Here is a 23,209-nt window from a genome sequence, read left to right as displayed (position 1 = left end):
CCTAGGTATTAATCTGGTCAGTGGTGCCCTGCGCAAGGCCAAAATTTTCCCTCCCCCGCCTTCCATTCTGCTTGCTATGTGACAGTTGTGATGCCCTGTGACTCCCCCTTGGCTTCAGCGCCCAGCACAACGGAACCAGCTGTGCTGCCCTAAATCCACCTCTGAGGTATCCGTTGCCATCAGGGCCAGAAGTAAAAGTGGGCAGAGCAATGAATGATTTGCCTCTGTGCAGAAGACTGGCTTCCACTTACACACACACACACACACACACACACACACACACACACACTTTTCTCTCTAGCCAGAGAAGCAAGAGGCATTATCCACGTTCAAGGATACCCTCCAACCAGGCAAAAAGATTGAATTATGGTTCAAAGCAGGGCCACTAGGGGGTTGGCTGACAGCTAGGGGAGACCTGGGCCTGAGGTTCCCCATTCCTGCATAATAGAAAGCAGGACTTAAGGGCCAAGGAGAGACAGGGAGAGCCGCTGCACAGAATCACAGCTGTGGTGGGATGGCAGAGGAGAAGCAGCACAGGTGAGCGGAGCAGGGATGCGGGCAATCACCATCCAGGAGCATGTGAAGAGCTGGGTTAATGCCCCCTGGCCCCCCTGAGCAGATTGCCAAGGGTGTCTGCATGGCTTCACAAACCCTTTCAGCGTTGGGCTCCCACCCTGCCTTCACCATCTCATGGAGCAACCATTTTTCTTTGAACAACCACACTGCCAGAAAACATTCCCATTTCATTATGGGCATTGAAACGGCTCCCAGCCATTCCACCTGCAACCGCATTTACAAGCCGCATGTTGGCTGCATTTCTATTGGTTTCCCTTGTGTTCAGTTTTCCCTTTCTCCTTCACATCCCAGCCGGCCCCTTAAAAAAAATAAATTAAGCAGGAAAAGAAGAGGAGGAGTCTTGAGGTATTTTAGAGGGGTTTTTTTCCTTTAAAAAAATACTATAAAGTTATAAAAAAAGCAAAGAGGCTTTGAGTCGGACCCAGGGCAGAGTTCTCAGGCTGTTGGCTCCTTCTGCAGAATGCAGGCACTTGCTGTTAATGCGCTTTTGACTGCAAAAGAGAAGAGAGAAGAGAGGGTGTCAGTGCAGAGGGTGACAGTTTATGTAGCACCATTCACAGCAAAGTGTCTATTACAGCCAGGGCTGTAACCAGCACCTATCTGAAATTACAAAGAGCAGCAGCCATGCTTCTAACTTCATTAGAGGGGTATGTGACATGGCAACCTTTTATTAATTGGGGGAAAGAGCTTTGTATGGGATTGCACGGCACCATGGGAGCTACGTTGCCCCCCTCCACTGTCAAAGAAAGGGCGCCACCAAGCACCAGTTTCTGGGAATCACAAGTGGGAGAATACTGCTGCGCTCAAGACCTGTTTGTGGGCTTCCTGCAGGCATTTGGTTGGCCACTGTGAGAACAGGATGCTGGACTAGATGAGCCTTTGGCCTGATGCAGCGGATGCAGGGTTAGATGTGCCGAGGTTCTAATAAAAGAACTTGGAAATTACAATTCCACGGGTAGTGCAAATGGAAGCTATCATCCCGTGTGATATCCAGGGTTCTGCAAGAATGGATCAAAGCAGGAGTCCCATTTTAAGATGCATCACAATGGCATGCGAGTGATCTCTCAGCAGCTCCTTCCCACGTGGCTGCATAAAGCCAAGTGAGCAATGCCTGGGGGAACTAGAAAGGCCAGAGGCTGCTACAGCCTCCTGCTAGGCAAATTTGACAAATTCATGGAGGGTGAGCCTTCAACAGCAGGGATAGGGACTGCGTGGCCCTCCAGATCCCATCATCCCCAACCACTGGGGCCAATGGGGAGTTGTTGTCTAACAACATCTGGGAGGCCACACATTCTTCATCCATAGTCTTATCAACAGTTCTCAGTCCACTGGAAACTTTGCCTTCAGGGGTAATTTCTTGCTAGCTGCTAGATACCAGGGATAACAACCTTGGTCATGCCTGCTAGGAATCGGAGCTCCGGGCTACCTCTGGGATTGAAGGTCTTACGCCTCTGAATTCCGCTCCTTGGTAAACAAGCGCAGGAGAAGGCTGGTGCGCTCACATCCTGCTTGTGGGCTTCTCAGAGGCATCTGCTTGGTTACTATGAGAACAGAGCGCTGGACCAGATTGGCCTTTAGTCTGATCCAGCAGGGCTCCTGTGTTCTCGTGCTTTGCTTTGTACTCCCTCCATCACTACAGTTTCATTTTTGGGAATTCGTGGAAACTGTCCCTCTGAGCAAAACCCAAATAGCATCAATATAATCATCATATCTCCTTCCTAAACATTCGTACCCTTTATCTTAAAAGTGCTCCTAGCTGGGGTTTGCCATCTTTCCCTCCGCTCCCCACCCCCGCCCAGGAGATCTGTGTCCTTTAAGTGCAGCTTAGCAAGAATTTATTCAGCAGGCAAAGCTAAATCAGTGCATCTACGTGCTAGGAAGCTGCTTAAGACTAAAGAAGTGGAGGAAAGGTGTCACTCTTAGCTAATATATTATTTCTCTTTTCCACCCTCTGCCCAAGCATTTAAAAGGTCTTCTATGCAGCTTGAATACTTCTAGTATTTCAAATTAGCTGAATAAAAGCATCAACTCACTTACTGTGCGTTTATTTATTTTTACATAGGATACCAGTGGCCTCACTCCTAAGGCTTTGATAAAAATCAGAACTGGTCCACCAATGAAATAATGCTAAATCAATCATTTGCCTTTTAACTGATTGCAAATTTATTTAAATTTAATTATGTTTCCATGAAGCAATATTAGATGCATGTATTAATAAATGAAAGAAGTATGATATAACTGCTGAGACAGGTTTGTTACTCAGTGGTATAGAAATTTATTAAGTGCCATATAATCTAATAAACCAAAGCTTAAGCTCACTGATAGGAAAGCCTGCCTTTAATGGTTTATTTTTCACCCCCTGTTCCACCAGCATACCTGAATCAAAGCAACCACAAACATGTGCATATACAACATCCCTGGGTACTTAAGATCTCAGACCCACAGATCCACAGATGGAAATTGGCCCTCACGGATCAATCAATTGAAGGTTTAATTGACTGAGGCACTGCTCTCTCTCACACACCAGGATACAGCTGTAGAAATTGTAAGAACACAAGAGCAGCTTTGCTAGATCAGACAGCTATCTAACCTAGCTGCCCTGTTTCCTGCAATGGCCACGTAGATCCCTATGGGAAGTCCATAAGAAGAAGAGGAGAACAGTATAGCCACTTTGCAATCCTGTTCCCCAGCAAATGGGCTTCTGAGGAAGGAGGAACTACAAAGTCATACTGAGTAGAAGCCACTGGAAACCTTATCTCCATGCATTTGAACAAAACCCGCTTCAAGCCATCAAAGTTGGCTGACATCAAATATTGAGGCAGCTAATTATCCTGTTTATGATGAACTGTGCAAAGTACTTCCTTTTGTCTATGCTGACTCTTCCAACATTCACCCCAAATGTGGTTACACCATAGATCTTTATAAAGGCGTTACAATACTGGCAGTTGTATCTATGACCTCTTTCCTAAGGAGCTCTAAGAAGGACCTTGACTTTTCCACACAGCGGCTGCACATTGGGCCAACATTTCCTTCGAACTATCTGCCACAGACCCCATGAGGAGGATGTTAGCCAACAAGCTACAAAAGGGAGCATGACGCAACAAAATGTCACTGCTGAACGTTCCTTACCCAACACCATTTTAAACGCACTCTCTTGAACACTACCCAAAACTTATCATACGGGCTACAACAGAGTTGGTGCGTGTGTTGCTATAAATTTATTAGCTTCTGGGGACCATTATATGCCATGTCATGGAGTTATGAAGCAGTCAACCTTGCAGCAGTAAACACAAGTGTGCAGACTTTGTGTCAAAACTCTGGCGAGGGAGAAAAAGAAGCCGACGCAATCCTTTGGAGACAGACGATCCAGTGTGGGGTGGTGGTTAGAGTGTTGGACTGGGGCCTCAGAGACCAGGGTTAAAATCCCCCACAAAGTTATGAAACTCACTGACCATGGGTCAGTCACTGTCTCTCAGCCTAACCTACCTCAGAGGGTTGTTGTGGGCATGAAATGAGGAGGGGGAGAACTATGTTGAGCTCCTTGGTGGAAAAGCTGAGAGATAAAGGAAGAAGAAGAAGGAGAATGTGCAAAGAACGTACCTTCATTGTGTTCTGCTTCTCCTCAAATCCCAAGGAGACAACTGGCTTCTTCCTTCGGACAGAGCCACCCAAGTCAGAGGAGGAAGAGGAAGGCAAGGGGGAGGGGGAGTGCCTGGCCTTCATCGGCCTACAGTAGGTGGCTGTATTCTTGCGTCGCTTGGCCTCCTCATCCGAGATGCAGTTGGCTTGCAGTGCCTTTGGCCCATTCAGTGAGGAGGCCCGGTTCTCCAGCTGCGACGCTTTGACTGGGACGTGGCCGGGAGCCCTGCAGTCCAGATGGCTGACCCTCTTAATCCTGGCTCCGGCCGAGACGGCTCCATTCAGGGAAAGAGTTGAGGAGGAGGAGATCATGGATGGCTTGGCCTTGGCGGGTGGGTGGGAGACCTGGCAGCCAGCTGCCTTGCTCTTGCCCAGATCGAGGAAACAGGTCTGTTTGTACGGAGGGCTAGCGGGGGCCCCGGGAGACTGCTTGCGTTTCCGGGCCAAGGCCTCTGGCTCCACGCCGCCAGCCGCCGCCTCCTTGGCTTTGGAGGACTTGCTGGCCTTGGTCAAAGGCAACTTGCTGAAGGACGGCGAAGGGGTGTTGGCCGGGAGTGGGGAGGTGATGGACTGGCTCCCGCCCATGCAGTCCGACTGGCTGCAGGCGGCTGCAGCGTGGGGTGACCCCACTGCATAGTTCATGCTGTGGTGGCTGCGGCTGTCCCTGGAGGCCACGGTGGCTGAAGCCGCGCAAGACACCGAGGTCCTGCCCGGGAGGCTGTGGGGAAGGCTGCACACCAGGGAGGAGCTGCAGTTCTGAGAAGTGCTGGATGTGGAGAAGCCCAGAAGAACAGGGGGTGGTGTGGACAGGATTGGATGGTCAGCAGCGGGAGGGATCCTTCTGGTTGGGCCAATGAAAAGGCGGGGGGGGGGAGAGAGAGAGAGTTAAGAAGACCTGACTTTGGAAAAACCCCTCCAACCCTCAGCTCTTGTTCCTTTTGCCCTCCATGCTGGATCGTAAAACCAGAATCCTCATGGGCTCCCTTGTTTTTTCAGGTTCCAGATATGACGTCGCACCCTGCTGCTCTCAAATCCAAAGCCTCCCTCTTTGGCTTGGGTGGCTATCCTGTTCTAAACCCCTTACGTCAACACCTTCAAACACACGCATCCACGAGCACGCAGACAGCCACCACCCGCCCTCCTCTTTCCCCTTCGCCAGAACCTGGGTGTTTGTTTTCCCTTTGTTCAGATGAGTGCAGCCATCCATAAAGGATGCAGCGGCGTCAAACCCTACAGCCCAGCGCCACCTGCTGGAGACGAGGGGGACCAAAAGCCCCGACAAAACACCACGACTACGAGGTCAGCCGGAGGAACGCAATGCTTCTCTCGGCAACCGTGTGCAGAGTGATTGATGGCAAAGCTGTGGACTGGGAACATAATTGCCTGCGCTGCTCTTTTTTACACGGGTGCTTAATAGGTGCTTAAAAGCACATCCACATTTTACGTCCATTTGCAGGGGGAGGGATGTCAAACGTGGATTTCAGCTGCAAGCATAGGCTCGCTTATTTTGGAGAAAGTCACAGTGGGCACAGTGGGGCTTCCTTCTTAGTAAAGCAACATAGGATCTGGCTGCGGGGAGTGGGGGTGGGGGGCTTTCTGCATTCCCATCTCCCCGCCACCAACCACACAAGAAGCATCCTGTTGTTTCTCATTTGAACTCCTTAGAGAAAAAGGAGGGAGATACGAATGCAGTCGTTAAGCTATTGCCAAGGGTCCAGATGTCCCTTCTCTAGGCACCACTTCTGCCGAAGAGATAAGGAATGGGAAAAATGCAGGAAATGCAAACACCCAATCTGTCACTTCCACTGCTCCAGCAAGTCCCATGTGGAATGCAGCTGGGAGACGGATGAACATTTGCCACGGGTGACAAACCTCAGGCAAGTCGTCCTCCACTACCAGGACAAACAAACCCTGAGCGTGGGTGATAGTGAATGGTTCAAAAAAGCCTCTGAAGAGACCAAGTGCTCTTTTGCTGTAGCTCTAAAGCCCGAGAGAAGGGGCCATTGAAGCTCAGTGGCAGACACCATGGTCTGCACAGTCTCAGGTCCAATCCTTGCCATCTAGGAAACAGCACTGCCTGAAACCCCAAAGGACTAAGGCAGCCAATCAGTGCAGAGTGCTATACCAGGCGAGATCAGCCCAGGATTCTGCCTCTGTATAAGACAGGTCCCTATGTTGCTGCATCTCTAAATAATGCCCATGTGAGCAGGATGCAGGAATGGGCTGGACCCTTATCTCCCTCACCCCTACACCCATGGGGCCACCCATCTGTCAGTCACCTGACACCTCGGTAATGGCAGGTGACCCATTTTCACCTGCGTGGTTTGAAATTAAAACGAGACAGGCATAAGCACACTGCGCGAGATGCTTTGAAGCCCCGACAGTTGGCTGGTTGTTGTGGCTTCAAAGCCCTGTGTGTGGCTTTTTGCAAGCCCTGATGATTGTCAGGGTTTGCGAACAACAGCGCACGGGGCTTGGCAGGCGGCACGGATCAGAAGTGCCAGCAATCCCCCTTTTAACCCTTGGAATACAATCCATTTTTTAATGTTGATTTATAAAGTTGCTGTTCTTAGCTCTTTATGCACTGGCTACTTCGTTGTTTTAGTATGAACCAGCCTGATAATCTGATGCAAAGGCAGGTTATGAAAGGAAGGAGATCTCAATTTCTGAATCAACTAGGTCAGTTGATTCCGTAACAGGGGGTTAGATTTCTGAACACCAGGATGGGAACTTCTAGGTGGTGTTGGACTCAGAAACTCCTATCAGATCCAGACAGTGTGGCCTATGGTCAGGAGGTAATGGGAATTTGAATCCAACAGCATCTGGAGTGCCTATCAGAACAGAAAAAGGGATAAACACAGACAGACATGCAAAGGTTGGGGGGGGGGACCACACTCCAACAAAATACCACATCTCATTGAAACACTATGTTTTGTAGCCTCCATTATAAATATATTTAGACCTCACTGCTACCCTGCTATGGCCTGGTAAACAGCAGCAATGTCAGTGTCGGGAAGATAGCAGGAGACAATCGGGAGTTGATACCACAAACAATCATACAGTGGTACCTCTGGTTGAGAACGGGATCCGTTCCGGAGGCCCGTTCACAACATGAAAAGAGCGCAACTTGAAGCGCCGTATCTGCGCAGGTGTGCTTTGGCGCTTGTGCACATGCACAAAGCACAATTTAGCGCTTGTGCACATGCGCAAGTGGCGAAGCCCAGAAGTAACCCTTTCCGGTACTTCCAGGTTGCCGCGGGACATAACCTGAAAGAATGTAACATGAAGCAAACTTGTTTCTCTGAAATTTGGTTTGTTTTCCAGTTGCTTGTGCCTCAGAGGACTTTCTAGCGTCCCGAGGTGGGGTGGTGAAACAAACCATGGTTCAGAAGGGTTCACAGTAACACCAAGCCATAGCTAAAACAAACAAAGGTTCATAAGCCAATAACAAACCATGGTTTCAGACGTGTTGGCAGTAAACAAGCTGCTGGGCAGAGCTCGGATGATCAAACAAACCATGGTTTAATAAACCCAATTTTAATCAGCCATAGCTTAGTGTTAAGCACAAACAAGGGCAACACACATGCCCATCTTCAGCCACAATTCATCACAGGATTTTCTCTACTTCCCCCTAGGATTACTTACTTCCACATGTGTGAGCTGAGATGTCTCTCCAGCATGGAACTGAGTGCAGAGCAGAACCGATCCAGGCGTCGACTGAAGACGTAACATCCAGGGCTCACCAACCTGCTTCCGAAAGTGCAGAACTGTTGTGGGGAGATGGAAGCAGGGATAAAAGGCATTAAGAATATTAAATCATGCAAACGGCACGTTCTGAAACCTCTTGCAAATGGGGATGGGTTGCTAACACCAAGAGAGTTTTTTCTTCTGCCCACCTCATCTCCTGAGCAAAGGAAGGCAAAACATCGCCACTGACACCCCTTCACACCTGGTCTCATTGATATCAACAGAACAAGGGCAACTAACCTAATCCTGGACTGAACCCATAGGTAAGTAGCAGAGGATTTGTTTTGCATGTGTAAGATCACAGAGTTTAGACCTTGGTGTATCCAGTTAAAGAGCTCTCAGAACTCAGGAATACATCTTCTTGGAGCCTTTGAGAACTGCTACTAAATGTCATTGGGTCAGATGGACCAGTGGTCTCACGCAGTATAAAAGCAGCTTCATTTATCCAAGCATCCGACATTCCCCTACCCTTGGCATTCTTCTTGCAAGATATGGGGCAAGCATTTTTCTCCAAAGGTGTAAAGGACCCATTTCACAGAGCCACACCAGTTTTAGCCTGGTACTTACCGCCTGGGGGCGTGGCGACCGCGTTGCATAATGGCAGTCCACCTTGCGGGAATCATCCACTGCGTCATCCTCACTCTCCTCGCTCGAAACCCGGCCGGTGCTCTTGGGTGCTGGGAAAGGGTAGAGCCCGTGGTCGACTTCGCTAGAGGTGGTAGGCAGGTCATCGGTCTCACTCTCTGAGGAAACCCTAGACCTAAAAGCAACACAGGAGGTCAAAGCCCTCTTCAAGGGGAGAGTTTCCTGAATCTGTGGCAGAGATATTACTGGCTTCCTTACTAGGACATGTACGGTATATGACTAGCAGCCATATGTCCCATGCTGCTAAGGAATTCTAAGAAACTTCAAAATTAGTGCAATTCTGAAAGATTCAGTCTGCCATTTTGATTGAAAATGGCACCCAACTATATCCAAACAAACAAAAACCATCTCCTTGATCGCAGGAACTATTGTACGAAAACTGGTTATATCTTAAGAAGTGTCCAAATGTATGGCTAACAAACCACTTCCAAAACATATAGTAGATACTGAATATCTGTGGATAGAGTCTGCTTTTGCAGTGGTACAGAAGGTGGTACAGTGCCACCTTTTCTGAGGTCCTGTCCACATCTGTGATTGAGCCAAAAAATATCCCAGGCAACTTTAATTAGAAAACTACCCAGTCAACTTCCTTCCCGTGCTTTACCTGGGACACTATCTGCCCTTGTTTTACCTGGAAAGTGCACAGTGGGAGTAGGGTTGCTTTATTCGGCAAAGAGAGGTGTTGGGCAGGACCAGCGATGGCTGTGAGAGTAACGAGGAGTCCTGCGAGAGTCGTTCAGAAGGCGCTTCCTTCCTCACTGGGCTCTTGTCTTTGGGGGACTCGCCTTTCCTGGCGTTGGCCTTCAGCTCGGCCACTAAGACGTCAAAGTCCTTGGCGCGGCCCTGCACCTCACGGCGCTGGTGGACAGAATGGATCTGAGGCACAGAGAATGGTTAGAGGCATCAGCTGACAAGCGACAAGCACATCCACTGCTGCAGGACTTCACGACACTCGCTTATGGAGGTGTGACAAGAACAGGGCTTTTTCAGCCGGAACTTGCTGGAACTCAGTTCCAGCACATCTCACCTTTGCCATGATAAGAGAACAAGGCTGGTGTTCATGGCGAGTTCTGGCACCTCTTTTTCTAGAATAATAGCACTGGACCAGAGCATGAGAAAAGCAACAAGCTCAGAGAAGAAGTCCATTTCCAAGCCTATTTTATGAGAAGGCAAGCTCTGATGGGGGATGGGAGAGACTGTCACATGGCAGGTGGCTTTTGAATAAGAAATTTCCCACATGATCACTAAGGTGCTACAATGGGGAAACTGGTGCTCTCAACCACTGAACATTTCAATAAATCCAAGCGGCAGGCTCTTAGACAAGTGCTGGATGAACCACTGGGCAGAAAACAAGAGCTCATACAGTTATTAAATTGGATTTTAAACAGGCCCACCTGGAATAAATCTGACTTATGGGTAGAAGGCAGCTGATCATCAAAAAGGTTAACATTATTTACAGTGGCTGCAGCAAAAAGCACACTGTGAAATTACCCAGTGTTGTCATGGGGATGACTTGACACACTGTGTTTAGCTTGCTTATGTTTTGCTGTCCTGGCTACAACTTCTGCTATGCCTGGATTTTACTAGTAACGCTTCATTATAGCACGTATCTCAAACTGCCCACCCAATATCCCCTCTGCCTGAATCAAGTGTCCTGAGTGTTTGGAACAGAGAAACCCCAGTTCCGATTCTTCACATGGGGTAGCTGGCTGTGAGAATACAAAGCTGTCTATATGGAGCCTTAAGGCTACCTCAAACAAGTTAACTTGAAGTTACAAAGTTTTCCACCTATATATGATACCTGGCTGCCTTCCAGAGAGAGATGAGAGGCACAATTCCCCCGGGGGAAATTCTCCTGAGCACGCTTTATTGCAATGTGCAGGAGCTGAGCAAGACCATCCTCAGTCTTTCTTTTCTTTTAGAACCTAGTCTTGCTCCTATGCCTGACAGCAGCCAGAGACAAAGCCACAAAGCAGGCATCTGTGCTGGCAGACTGATGTTGATGGCGCAGCAACAGGTAAGCCGTATCGCAGCACACTCTAGCTTTCTTGCAAATGCAGAAATCCTTCATTGGCAACTTGCTTCCAGTAACTCACAACAGTCTTAAGAGGAGGGTAGGCAGCCCATAGGGCTCAGGAACCTGAATAAAGCTGGCAGACCAAGGGCAGCCAACTTTGTGCCCTCCAGATGTTCTTGAACTGCAACTCCCATCAGCTCCAGCCAGCATGGCCAATGGTCCAGTATGGTGGGAGCCACAGCCCAACAACATGATGAACATCAACACCCAGAACTGAAGCTATGCTTGCAGCAGGGGACGGGCTATGCAGAAAGGCCTCTCTACTTTGGAAAACCACAGGCAGTGGCGGAGCAAGCCGATCGGGCGCCTGGGGCGGTGCACGTGCCCTGCGCCAAAGGGTGGGGCCAGTCACCCACGGGGTGAGGCAAGGAGGCAGGAAGCTCCATGGGGCCTCCGAGGAGTCTGCCTGTCTCCTCCCACTCAGCCGCCCTACAGCTGAGGGAGAGGTGGAAGGTGGACTGTTTGGGGCAGCGCGGAGCCTGCAGGCCCCGCGGCGAGTGCCGCCCAGCATTTTGTCACCCCTCTGAGTGGTGACACCCGGGGTGAACCGCCCACACCGCACCCCCCTTCCTCCACCCCTGACCACGGGCACTCCAGCAAGGTGTGTTGACCAGGGAGGCAAAGGAACAGGCCCATGGGGCAGGGGGAGCAAAGGCTGGTCAAAACTCTTTCTTATGCTGAACTACTCTTTTGCCCCCATTTCACGCCAGTTTCATCACATGAAGCATCATACCTTGCAGGTCAGTAACCGAGTGCAAACCTTCTTGGTTTCGGGGTTCACCACCCCACACTGCCTGTTTAGGTCACATTCTTTCCCTGTGGGAGCAAAACACAGAATTAAGATGCAGACGGGGAAACAGAAGGCAAGGCACTCATCCTGCCCCTCCCCTCCTATGTTTCCTGAGGCCTGGTTTTATGCCTTCCCCCTTCCAGTGCCTCAGCTTCCCTCTCATCCTTCAAGGAAGCCCTTATTCAAAAACACCATATTTCAAGGAACTCTTGACACCTGCTGTCAGAATAGCACAACAGGTTATTTGTCCAACAGTATTTCTTTTCCTGCTGCTTTTTAATTTTATTTTATGGGCATCCTGTGAGGAGTTGTGTCTTTAGCAATTACTACTTCTATGTGGGTGGCTCTCTTCTTATTCAGCATTTATTGTCCTGAGAAGACAAATACTTTGGGGACGTGAGAAAAAAAAAGATGGCAGGAAACTCCTCTTCCTGTCTCCCTTGGTCAACTGAGCCCCAAGTCACAGACTATGCCCAGTGTTCCCCTTCTTCCCAGTCACCTGGAGGCCAAGTACACAAACCTGGTCAAGAGAGGGATCTGACATACTGGCTATGCATACCCAGCTTCAATTTGAAATGGGTCACTTCCCCTTTAAAAAAAGGGTGCTACTGGGTACATACACCTGGCCAGAGACTATCAAGCTGGCAGCTTGGCTTTCTGCTAACCCTTTCCCCCGCTCTAGGCACCCAACGAAGTAGCCCACCCAATAAGGGAGATCAATCAAAAGCATGCTCCAGATAAAAGAATCCAGAGATATGAGTCTGGTGCACTTCAGAGTCCAATATAAATGTTCTATCCTAGTCCTCAAATACCTCTCTGGGGAGTAAACCACCCTTTCTCCCAGCGGAAGCTTGGAAGAACCTGGATTTTGGGGTGTGGCATGCCCAGGCAGTATTCCCTTTGATGCCCACTCTTCCAGAATTTGGGAAATTTGGAGATAATGTCATGTGCAGAAATGCTACCAAACTGTTTGGCGATATCAGAAGCCAGGCCTGCTCTGCTGTGAAATGGAGTACAGGAAGGAACCCCCCTATGCCTTGGCTAGGCAGTATGTTGCCTCCAGCTACAGGATACTACGATACTCACGCGGCATCTTCTTCAGAGATTTCACAGCACCAGTCTCTTTCTCTCCCAAGGCAGGAGCATTCTCCATTTTCCTGCTCAAGCCGTCAGCGGGTATGATGGAGTTGCCACTGGCCTTGGCTGACGTTAGGGGTTCTTTCGGTGACGCCACTAAGGAGGGCTTGCCCAGCATCTCTTTTGAGCTGGCAGAAGACTGTCTAGGGGTGGCAGAGTCAGAAAGCTTTGGGGGGGCCTTGATCCCATCGCTGTCTGACTTTGGAAGGCTGGAGATCTTCTCTAGGTTCACAACAGGCACAAACAAACTGGAAGAGAGCAAAGCAGAGCCACAAGTCAGAAACATCGGAAAAATTTGTCATCTCCCACTTCAGTTGACCAAGGTGACACTCTTACGTCTTCGTATTGGGTTCTAGCTACACTACTAACAGTGTCTGGAGGAACATTAGAAGAAGCTGGGCTGATGCTCCAAACATGAATACTGGAGCCTTAAGATGCCAGCCAAACAGACAGAGTGAATAAAAGGAGAGGCAAAGACAAGAAAAGAGCAGGTGCAGTTTCCACATTGGTACCACATGAATCTTGGAAGGCACCAACAGCCAAATCTCACAGGTCTTCCCAGTGTCCTGCAACAACAATGTGTCTGGCCATCAGCAATAGACCAAGATGAAGAAAGCAAACTCTGAAGTGCCTTCAGATCATTCTTCCACTAACATTGGCAAGGAGTAGTGGACATTGAAGGGGGCTCCTTTAAACTTTAGTGCAGCCTTTAAACCAGGATTACTCCACTGTGGTGGCCACCTGACACTCATGAGACTCTAGAAATAGACTGCAGTTCCCTCAGTAGCAAGACCCGACCCTATAATTAACTAGTTAAGTTTGCTTAATTCTGCCTTGCTTTCCACAACAAACCTAGAGTCACTAAAAGTGACTAAAACCATCAAGGGGACAAAAATTGGGGGAAACAGATTACAGTGGTACCTCGGGTTACATACGCTTCAGGTTACATACGCTTCAGGTTACAGACTCCGCTAACCCAGAAATAGTGCTTCAGGTTAATAACTTTGCTTCAGGATAAGAACAAAAATCGTGCAGCAGCAGCGCAGTGGCAGCAGGAGGCCCCATTAGCTAAAGTGGTGCTTCAGGTTAAGAACAGTTTCAGGTTAAGAACGGACCTCCGGAACAAATTAAGTACTTAACCCGAGGTACCACTGTATATTCCTTCTCTTGCTTTTCAGATTCTTTTTTTGTTAAATTTGTTATTTATTGTTGCAATTTTTAGTGAAGTTGTAAATGTCTCGGAGAAGGCATTTTAATACAAACAAATAAATAAAATAACCAGATGCAACTTATCAAAATCCATAAAAACGCTCCCCAAATATAACCTCAGTAATAGGATTCATTCAGACCCATCTATGTGTCTGTGCGCACACACACACACACACACACACACACACACACACACACACAAAACTACTTCTGGCTTCACAGGTCTAGAGGTTAATTTAGCCCTTATCTTTTTATACAAAGAACAAAAAGTAAAACTTTAGCATCCCTAGATAATAAAACTTTAGTATCCCTAGAGCTGCATGTAGATTTCCCCGTACCATCTTACAAAATGGAGAATTACAGCAGGTTGCACCTGCCATTCTGAAGGGTGCAATTTCTCCAATACCTCTCCCCCAGCCACCCCAGTAAGCACAGCACTGGGATGCTTCCCCCAAAAGCAATGGAGTGAGATTCCATACAGCCCAAGAAGAATTGTTTGGGCTGTGCTCTGTATCCTAAAGCTCAGAAAGGTCCCCTGCCAACAAACCCAAGCCCCTCCTTACCAGAGGTTGTCCTTTGACATCTTGTCTGTCCTCTCAGGCATGTGCTGGGCTTGACTGAAGGAGCCCTGGGACCTCTCCCGCCAGGACTTGGTGGATCCATGACCTCCACTGGCAAGAGACCGCCCATTGACCGCATGGCACTTTTGTAAATTTGAAGAGGTCTGCACCCGGCCATAGAGCTTGCTGGGAGGTCCATGTCGTCTCTCTAGGTGGGAATTAAGATGCTGTCACTGAAAATATTGCAATCAACTAGCCAATGCGGGAATCCGGATGGCAGCCATCATACTGCAAATGGCAAGTACTGGCCTGGAGTACAGAAATGGGAAGCAAAAGCACCCAATTTATGGATTTTATTCTAATATGAAATTTGGAGGGTTACTATGCAAATAGTGCTCAGTGCCAAATTTGTGATCCCCTTAAGGTCATGGACAATGCTCTAGAAACCCCATACTGTTATTAGAAAACTGTATCCACACCTCCGTCTCTCCTTTCTGTTGGGAACTTGCTGAACCAAAGTTAGTGGCTACATCCAGAATTTCACATTTAGAGCTTCCTAGCTCCAATTTACCAAGTCATGCATTTTGGAACTAATCCTTTCTGCACCACAGAACTGTGAGAGGCGGGCTCCAAAAACACATCCTTTCAAGACCTGCTCCAAAGAGTGGGTAGCAGACAGCCAAGCAGCTACTCTCTCATATCGCCATTTCCCACTTAGGGAGGCCCATAACCTGATCATAGTCAATCACCAGGAAGTAGGCACAGGGTCCAAAAGGGGGCAATCAGGACCAGCTGGAAATCTGCCTAATCTTAGCTGTCACCACCATCTATGTCTTGCTATTCTGTTCCTCGAGGCCTGATTCATAAAGCCCAAGGGAAGTTGTGGAGGCAAATAAAATAAACACAGTTCATTTATATGCTGCTTCTTCTCCCATGATGGAATTCCAAGATGGTGTGGATAGGTTTCCCTCATCCAGGTGTTCACCAGGCCTAGACCTGCTTGGCTTCAGCAGAGCTGCGGCATCCTGCACCTTCGAGCCATGCCCTAGGACACAAATACCAGCCTACCTCACCCTCTTGGCAGGTTCCTTGGCAGGAGGTCAAGACTGTACATTGCCTGCCCCCCTGATCCGTAGGGTGAGTTGCTCTCCAGCTCCTCCAGCTCCAGCCCCTCCGCTCTCCCCGCTTCTTGCTCAACAACCCCTTTCAAAGGCAGGCGGATGGCCTTGGACAATCCCAGCGAGATTACTGCTCCCCCCCCCCCCGCCCCAGGGCACCAGGCCAAAGGAAAAAGTCTGGATACGGACAAATCATTCACAGATGGTGGCGAGGGGAGGTTGCCTAATGTTAGATTTCCTTCGTTGTGCTTTAAGAACTTGGGAGGAGAAGCAGCTAGAAAACAGCTAGGCCTAAGTCACTAGTGTAAAGGCTGAAGGGAGAGAAGTCTGTTGGGAGGATGGGACGGAGGAGAGAAGGAACAAACAGTCCGTTTAGAGTAGAAATGACCCATCTGCAGGGCAATGGTTTTCAGGCAGAGATCTTATTGCCAGATCCTGTACCTGTTACCCTTCATGGCAGCCTTCCCCAAATCGGTGCCCTCTGGACAGGTCCTATCTATGCCCACTCCCCTGCTGATGGGAGTGCTATGCTAAAACATCCAGGGGGCGCCGAGTTGGGGAAGGCTGAGTCAACCAAAGGTTCAATTTGAGACCTTCTCCCCAAAGCATAAGCTTATCCACTCAGTTATGGCCTGTCTCCTTTCGAGATGGGACATCACAGGAACATAGGAAATCGCCTCAGACCGAGTCAAACCAAAGGCCCATCTAGCTGTGAATGGTCAACACTCTCACAGCCCTACCTGGAGATGCTAGGGACTGACCCGGCAAGGCAGATGCTCTACCCACGAGTTAGGGCTCTTCCCCGCGGCTCAAGTGTCTCTCCATTCTGATGTTACCTGATGTGTGTACGACCCTTTCCTAACTGCCTCCCCACATTCTTTCCCCAAACACCAAGGGCAAAGTTGTGACATCGGAAGCGACCCTAGCATGACCAGAATTCTGCCTTTCCGTCTCTCGGGCTGCTTGCTGCCCTCGCAGCGGCTTCCTCGCTGGTTGAAAAGAAATTCAAGGGAAGACGACCTTCCTCTTCCCCCACCCCGCCCCCCATTTTCAGGAGGAAAACAGAAAAGGGCCTTTCAAGCCCAGGCACCACCCACTGGGACGGTGCCTGAGGCGGCAGCAAGCAGCCCTAATTCACAGCTCTCCATCCAGAGGCCACAGAAATTCAACTGGCAGTTTTTGGCTGCTTCGCTTACCGCAGTGCTTCTGAAAGGCTTGAGGTTTGACCACTTGGCCACAGTGGTTACACACCACCAGGTAGAACTCATCGTGAGCTGGGCAGTGACCAAAGATAGACATGTCTGAAAGGACAAGAGAGGCGAGTGATGAGAGAGAACCCTGGAAGAAGCCCCGTGAAACTTTGTCTGTTCTTCAGGCTCAGAAACACTTCAAATAATAGCGGCAACAACACCCCACCGTTAATTCTGACAAAAGATGGAACAAGAAGAAAAGTCCGCCATGTAGCTTAGAAAGGAAGAGAGCTGAGAGGCCCATGTTTGCATCCCTGCCACAACTGTCTGGTGCAGTGGCACGAAGCATGCCTCACACTTCCATCCTCAGTTTTCCCAGCTGCAAACTGGGAATAAGTACCAGGCTGCTTGTCATGCAGGATTGAAAGATCAAGGAGACACTGACTGCAAAGCAGGTCATCCATTTGTAATGCCAGAAGGAGCTTTTATACAGACTTAGACCATTGTTCCATCAAACAAAGCCCTCTTTGGCTGCCTCCCCAAGATTCTTCAAGCACAGATACAAGGAGTTTCATACTGGGCTCTTATAAGAGCAGAGCATGTGGTATATTACTGAGCCAATGCAGCACCTAGATGTGAATTGGGGGGAACCGCTTGACTGGCAGCCCAACGCTCCAATGGCACCGAGCTGCACAAGCAAAGATATACACAATTATTTTACATGTGACTTATGTCAAGACTTATCTGCGCAAATGGCTGTCTAGTTCAGAGAACAGCCACTGGGCAAGGCAGCCTCCCCCATCCAGCCTGCTGGTTTAGGCACAGCCCACTTCTCCCAGGCCTGAGACGTGGGCTCACGTTTTAGCAAACACACACAAAAAGGCAGCAGAACAATCGCTTATCCTTGGGTGATGGGGCCGTCACACGCTCCAACTTTGTCAGGAGGCAGCCCCACCTCCTAGCACAGCTGGGGTGGCAGAAAAAAGGGGAAACAAAGAGACACAGACAGGCTGGGAAGCAATGAAAAAAGACTGAGGGCAGCAGGGCAGGGGAGGGGAGCTGTCGGGAGAGACGGGGAGGGGCAAGGCTCAAACTAACTATGGGCTGAGAGTGAGCGCAGAAAAGAGCAGGACGAAAGCCCAGCAGAAGCTCATCTGGAAACTCTGGCTTGGGAGCTCAGTGGAAAGGACAGGTGGCAGCTCACATTTCCAAGGGCTCTGCCGAAAAAGCCTAGGGAGGGAGTTAGTGTGACCGATTTCATTTAGGAAAAATACAGGCCACCATGCAGGGGTCCCACAAAAGACCTGATATCCTTGGGGAAGCCGACCCTTCTTACCTTCTGCTGCAAGCAGGACCTTCCATTTGAGTCTCCACCCTGCCCCCACCACCCAAGACTTGTCTGAGAAACACACACACACAGAGGAGACTTTCTGATCTCTTGGTTGAGGGTAGACAGATGGTGGCTCAGGGTCTTTCCCCCCTAACAATCATTAAGAGAGAGAGAGAGAGTGGAATGGGGAGAGTCAGCACATCTTCACCCGTCCTACTATATTGGAGTCACACCTTTCTTTGCGATGAGCTGGTGAGCGTGTTTTACTGGTGGCCAGAGCACGGCTGATATTCCAGCTCAGGAAAGAATTTGGCCGGTGCGGCGCAGACAGAAACATGGTGTGGCTCTTCTCTGCCGCTCGGCTCATTTGCACAAGTCCATCAGCAGCTATTGCTCTGTACCAACTCTGTCTGCTTTTTGTGACACGCTGTGGTCTAAGTCATATGGGCTGATCAGGAGGGAGGCTGTGGGCAGGAAGGGGTGGAAAGCCAAGGGCCTTTTGTTCTGGACGTCTCTTAACATCATGTTGCTAGAAACCATGGAGGCAAAGGGTTCTCAAAGCAAAGAAACATGTATGTGAAAGTTCCGCAGCTTTCGGTTATCCCGAAATGCTTGCTAAATCCCTATAACTAAATGTTGGGTTAGGGGCAGGGCTGCAGAGGATCATGACAGGACTCAAGGCAAAGTCCACAGACTCATTCATGGGTCATGGAAGATGCAATGTATTCAAGTCTAAGCTTGGAAGAGTATGAATTTCCTGATGAACTACGAGAGACTTCATCCATCATATTCCAAGACGCAGGCAAGGTTTTGAGCTCTAGTAAGGTATAGCCAGACTAGCTCTTGGGTCCAGAATACCAGTCCTTGGTGGCATGTGCAAATGCAGCTATCAAAAGGGATAGTTGTCTTCTGCTTTTGTTGGAATGCTTTCATCTAAGGGTCACTTGCTGTGTGAGAATGCAATGACTGCTACGCTAGACAGACAGACAGACAGACAGACAGACAGACACACACACACACACACACACACACACAGAACTCCCAGCTGCCCTTGCTCTTCTCTCTTCTGCAAAGCATTCACCAGACACAGGGCAGAGGTCTCTACAACTCAAGTCAGACTCACAGAAGTCTGTTCTTACCTTCTTTAATGAGGGTCATTGCATCCAGCTTCTTGCTCCCATTCCTACCGTTTTCTTCCACATCTGACCCTAATAGATACATAGAAAAAGAAATCCCATCAGCAACACTAATAACCCTTTGCAGATCCATCATCCAACAAAGCTATTGAGAACCCATGACATCTAGACACATTAAGATGAATCATTCTCTCTCCCCCCCCCCTTACCACATGATTCGAAGTAACGCTTACATAGAAGCAAATCAACCTGAATGCAATGAGACTTACTAGGAAGTAAGCATGCTTAGGACTGCAGGCCTTAATAGGCTTGAAAAGAGCTCAGGAAAAGCATCTATTCCAGTCACAGCTTCCTCAAACTTGTCATGTAGTGTTATGTAGGTCACATTGTGACCCAGAACAGAGAAGATCCATCTGCAAGCTTGAGCAGACAGGACACTAGGACCAGGAAATCTGTAGATCAGGATTTCCCCTCTTCGAAACCCCATAATAATAAACACAGCATGCATGGTCCTGACCCCTTTGAAATTTTTTACTAGACATGTATACAGGCTTTGAGGAGGTATGTGCAGGGGTATTCTAGTTTATCCTCACAACAACCCTGCGAAAAAAGGTTAGGCCAAGTATGCAACGTGCCCAAGGTCACTCAATGAGTTTCATAGGGGAGCAGGTTAAGAACAATCATTTCCATTTGCCCTAAAACTCCAGGTCTTAAAAGTTGCCAAGAGAACAAGGATCCCTAAGAATCAGTTCAGCTAACATGGCAGATGTTCCAGGGCTTCTGCAAACATACAGTAGTGGACTTGCTGAGTCTCAGACTGCACTGCCTGCTGCTTCAGCAGAACTGCTCTGCCAATCCGTATCAATCAAGAGGTGTTTGGAAGACAATGACAAGCACACAGCACCATCCCCTGACTCCTTTCCAAAATACAATGTGCAGGGTAGAAACGTGGCTCTCTCAACTCCACTTGAGACTAGCTGCTTTACAAACTCTTGTTTTCCCATTTCAAAGGGTGGCATTCAAATATCCACGGCCCACCAGAATTCTGTACATGCCCAGGTGTATATGCACGCAGAAAAGGGGCACACTTGCATGACAGGGGATGAGAGACAGCTCTCTCTATTCCATATACCTTTCACATGAGCTTTTCTGCTCTGCTAGTTGGGAACACAAAACTTCAAAGAAAGACGCCCCAAGATGGGCTTTGAAACGGAATCACCAAAGTCTGAGTTAAAGAGATACCCCTGGTTTTCAGTTCCGGAAGCCAAATCCTTGCCAATGCCAAATTATATTATAGTTTCGATCACAACATCAGTGATATTTCCCTGGAAACATGTTAATGTTGTCAAGCTTTTCATTGTAGCAGAACCATTTTCTTATTATGCTGTGTTTGTGTGTGTAAGCAAATGCCTAGAATGATGTGGTTTGTAACCTAATCCCAACATGCATATAAGAAATCTAACGCATGGGATTCAGAAATAATGTCCCCCCCCCATTCAGCTTTCACCAACCTGGTACCCTCCAGATTTTTGGACTACAACTCCCTGTGTAGTCTGGGGCTGATGGGAGTTGTAGGCCAAAAATCTGAAGGGCATCAGGTTGGCAAAGGCTGCCGTAACTCCTTCTGTCTGCTCATCGACCTGAAGCTCACAGACATTCATGAAATGCCTGCAAACTCCTTGCGATGCACATCAAATGCTACCAATTGTGGGGAGGGATCTGGCACAAGGGGCTGATTTGTCTCCAAATTAACAGTGTGAAAGCAAGTAGCAGAGCTGGTCCCCAAAGTCCTGACTCCTGTGCTTTAACCATGACATGATACTCCACTTGCATTTAATAGATTTCACACCACATGGTGCCCTCACAAAGACAAGATGTACCTGTTACAATGCATCAACTCTTTCAGCATCAAAATACAAAACAGAAATCCAAAATAGCTGGGCGTTTTTTTTATTTAAAAAATTGCATTGACACCAAGAACATTAATCTCCCTCTCTCTTTTAAAAAACAGGAAAAAACCTAACTGAATTAAAATGCACATACAATTAATCCCATACCACAACCTGTCAAGAGACGGGGGGGGGGCAAAAGGTGGAAACTAAGCAAGCTCTCCCCCCCCCCCCCATCTAGGAAATCCTTACCATTCCATATCTATTAGCAATAAATAAATAAAAACAATCCATTCAGACAGCAACAGGAAGCTGTCTGCAAAGGACAATTTACAACCTGCTTCTTAAATCCCTGAAAACACAGGAGTCATTATGTAAACTCTGTTGGAGCTGGAAGTAGATGAGGAAACATTCGAAGCACTAACTATATCAAGTGCAAAGGGAAGATAATGGAGGGGGATGGGAGAAGCTCAACAATATAAAAAGCATCACCAGGGACAGCTCCGTTGAGTCTCACCGCCCCTTCTAGAGTCTGCCATCAGGCTGCACTTGAGAAAGTCAAACATTCTAGGGAGGTGCTCCCAAGCGGTTTCTAGGATTCCAAGGACAAAAATCACAAGGGGCCAATCCATCCATCCACCATTTTCATACAGATATACCACCACCCCCTTAGTAAAGGAGGGCAACAGAGCAAGGGACAAGACAGAAGGGGGGGAGGAGCATAGGGATGCTGAATCAGGATTTCAGGGAGGAGGATGTGCAGTTTTTCCGAGAGAAAAGGGGAAATCCTAGCGAGTGGTAAACTGAGTGGCCAGGTCAACAGTGCAAAACAAAAAAAGAGCTTTATGTAAAAGACAGAAGAGAAGATATAAGGAAGGCAAAGCAGATGGATGGGCTGGGACCAGTTTCAAAGGCCTAGGCACAGATCCTAATGGAAATGGAACAACTTCAACAAGAGGAAATCCAGAAATGCAGCACAGCTGGGGGAGAAGAGCAAACAGTGGGTTGCTGAAAGCACTTTGAAAGGAATCAGTTGAGGAAAACTGTAACAGGATTTAAAGATCAAGACAGATGGGAAAATGTGGTTAAAGGGGGGGGGTTGAGAGAGAAAAAGAAAAGTGGTCAGGGGTCACCTAGAAGATGATCAAGACCCATCAGGGATATCATACTATCCAGGGAATCACAGAAGATCAAGAAAGCTTGCTGCCCACAAGTGTTCCAGTGGCACCTCAAAAGTGCATATTATTTGGGGAAAACGGAAAAAGTGAATATGTGGAGATCAGGAAGAAAGAATGCCCAGGTGAAATGGAAGCAGTCGACATGAGGGCTCGAGGTGCACGAGAGTCAAGGCGCAAATGTTAGGAAACCTGGTGAGATCACTATGTAATAAATAAATTATAAACAGACAAGTCACGCAGCCTTTACATAGAATGTTTCGGAGACAATCGTGGGCTTGATGACAGAAGACATCAAAAGTCCGGGGAATCTTGCGAATATGGCTTTAAAAAACAACACACACAAAAAGCCATGCTCGTGTAATAAGGGATCAAAGTAGGAACGAGAAGCACATAAGGAGCTGGGAAACGCGTGGGACAAAGATCCTGCCTTGATCACAGCATGCCCCTGGCGAAATCAGGCTGGGGGAGAGGGGATCCCATTAGGGGGACCGAGAGATCCTAGGAAACCCGGTCGAAGCGGCAGGAAAAGGAAGGCAGGCTCCACCGGGCGGGAAGCGAGGCGGCGCTAGGACCCGGCGGCTCCTTTGTTTGGGGCGGGCGGGGTGAGGGAGGGGGCGCGGGAGGAGGAGGAGGGGAGGCGAGGGAGGGAGGAAGCTCGACGGCGGCGGCGGCGGCGGCAGCAGAAACGGCGACGGAGGGTCCCCTGCTCCCCGCCGCCTGCCGCCGCCTCTGGGCCCGCGGGCAGGGCGGGCGCGCTCACCTGTCTCGGCAGCGGGCGGCCCGGCCCTCTCCACCCAGGCGCTCCAGCTCTGCCCCGCGAAGTCATCGAGATTCGGCAGCCGCCGATCCACAGCAGCCATTGCTGCTGCTGCTACCACCGCCGCGCGTCCACGCACCGCCATCACCGCACGGGAACGCGCAGCCCTCCCCGCTGGCCGCGGCCGAGTGCGCAGGCGCCCCGCGCTCCGCGCACCACGGGAAACGTAGT

The 23,209-nt window shown here is 49.1% G+C and overlaps 1 protein-coding gene across 4 annotated transcripts; it reads right to left on the bottom strand.

The window, feature by feature from the left end:
* Positions 1–922: 922 nt before the first annotated feature.
* On the bottom strand, positions 923–23,202 carry ATXN7L2 (ataxin 7 like 2). 4 transcript variants are annotated; one of them, XM_081866399.1, is made up of 11 exons: positions 22,982–23,202; positions 19,158–19,226; positions 16,695–16,799; positions 14,384–14,588; positions 12,561–12,859; positions 11,418–11,500; positions 9,239–9,483; positions 8,530–8,722; positions 7,861–7,982; positions 4,177–5,056; positions 923–1,067 (listed from the first exon to the last, which is right to left on the bottom strand). In XM_081866399.1, exons 1-11 carry the CDS (start codon positions 23,121–23,123, stop codon positions 1,053–1,055), a joined length of 2,358 nt encoding a protein of 785 aa, XP_081722525.1. In that variant the 5' UTR covers positions 23,124–23,202; the 3' UTR covers positions 923–1,052. The 4 variants fall into 4 exon arrangements, with proteins under 4 accessions (XP_081722525.1, XP_081722522.1, XP_081722523.1 ...); XM_081866396.1 differs by having other exon boundaries at positions 4,177–5,053; positions 22,982–23,174; XM_081866397.1 differs by lacking the exon at positions 22,982–23,202 and adding an exon at positions 22,612–22,754.
* Positions 23,203–23,209: the final 7 nt, after the last annotated feature.

Source organism: Podarcis erhardii (genome assembly GCF_964252035.2).
Source record: "Podarcis erhardii genome assembly, chromosome: 6".
Taxonomy (NCBI): Eukaryota; Metazoa; Chordata; class Lepidosauria; order Squamata; family Lacertidae; genus Podarcis; species Podarcis erhardii.
The sequence above is the reverse complement of the archived record's forward strand: the minus strand, read 5'-3'. Positions and strand labels throughout refer to the sequence as shown.

Excerpts from the sequence above, each read along its gene's own strand:
- ATXN7L2 (XM_081866399.1), bottom strand. The coding sequence starts at position 23,123 with ATGGCGGTGCGTGGACGCGCGGCGGTGGTAGCAGCAGCAGCAATGGCT. Across the intron at positions 8,723-9,238 it reads TCCCACTGTGCACTTTCCAG|GTCTAGGGTTTCCTCAGAGA; the intron begins GTAAAACAAGGG and ends TGTTGCTTTTAG. Across the intron at positions 7,983-8,529 it reads GGTCGCCACGCCCCCAGGCG|TTCTGCACTTTCGGAAGCAG; the intron begins GTAAGTACCAGG and ends TCCCCACAACAG.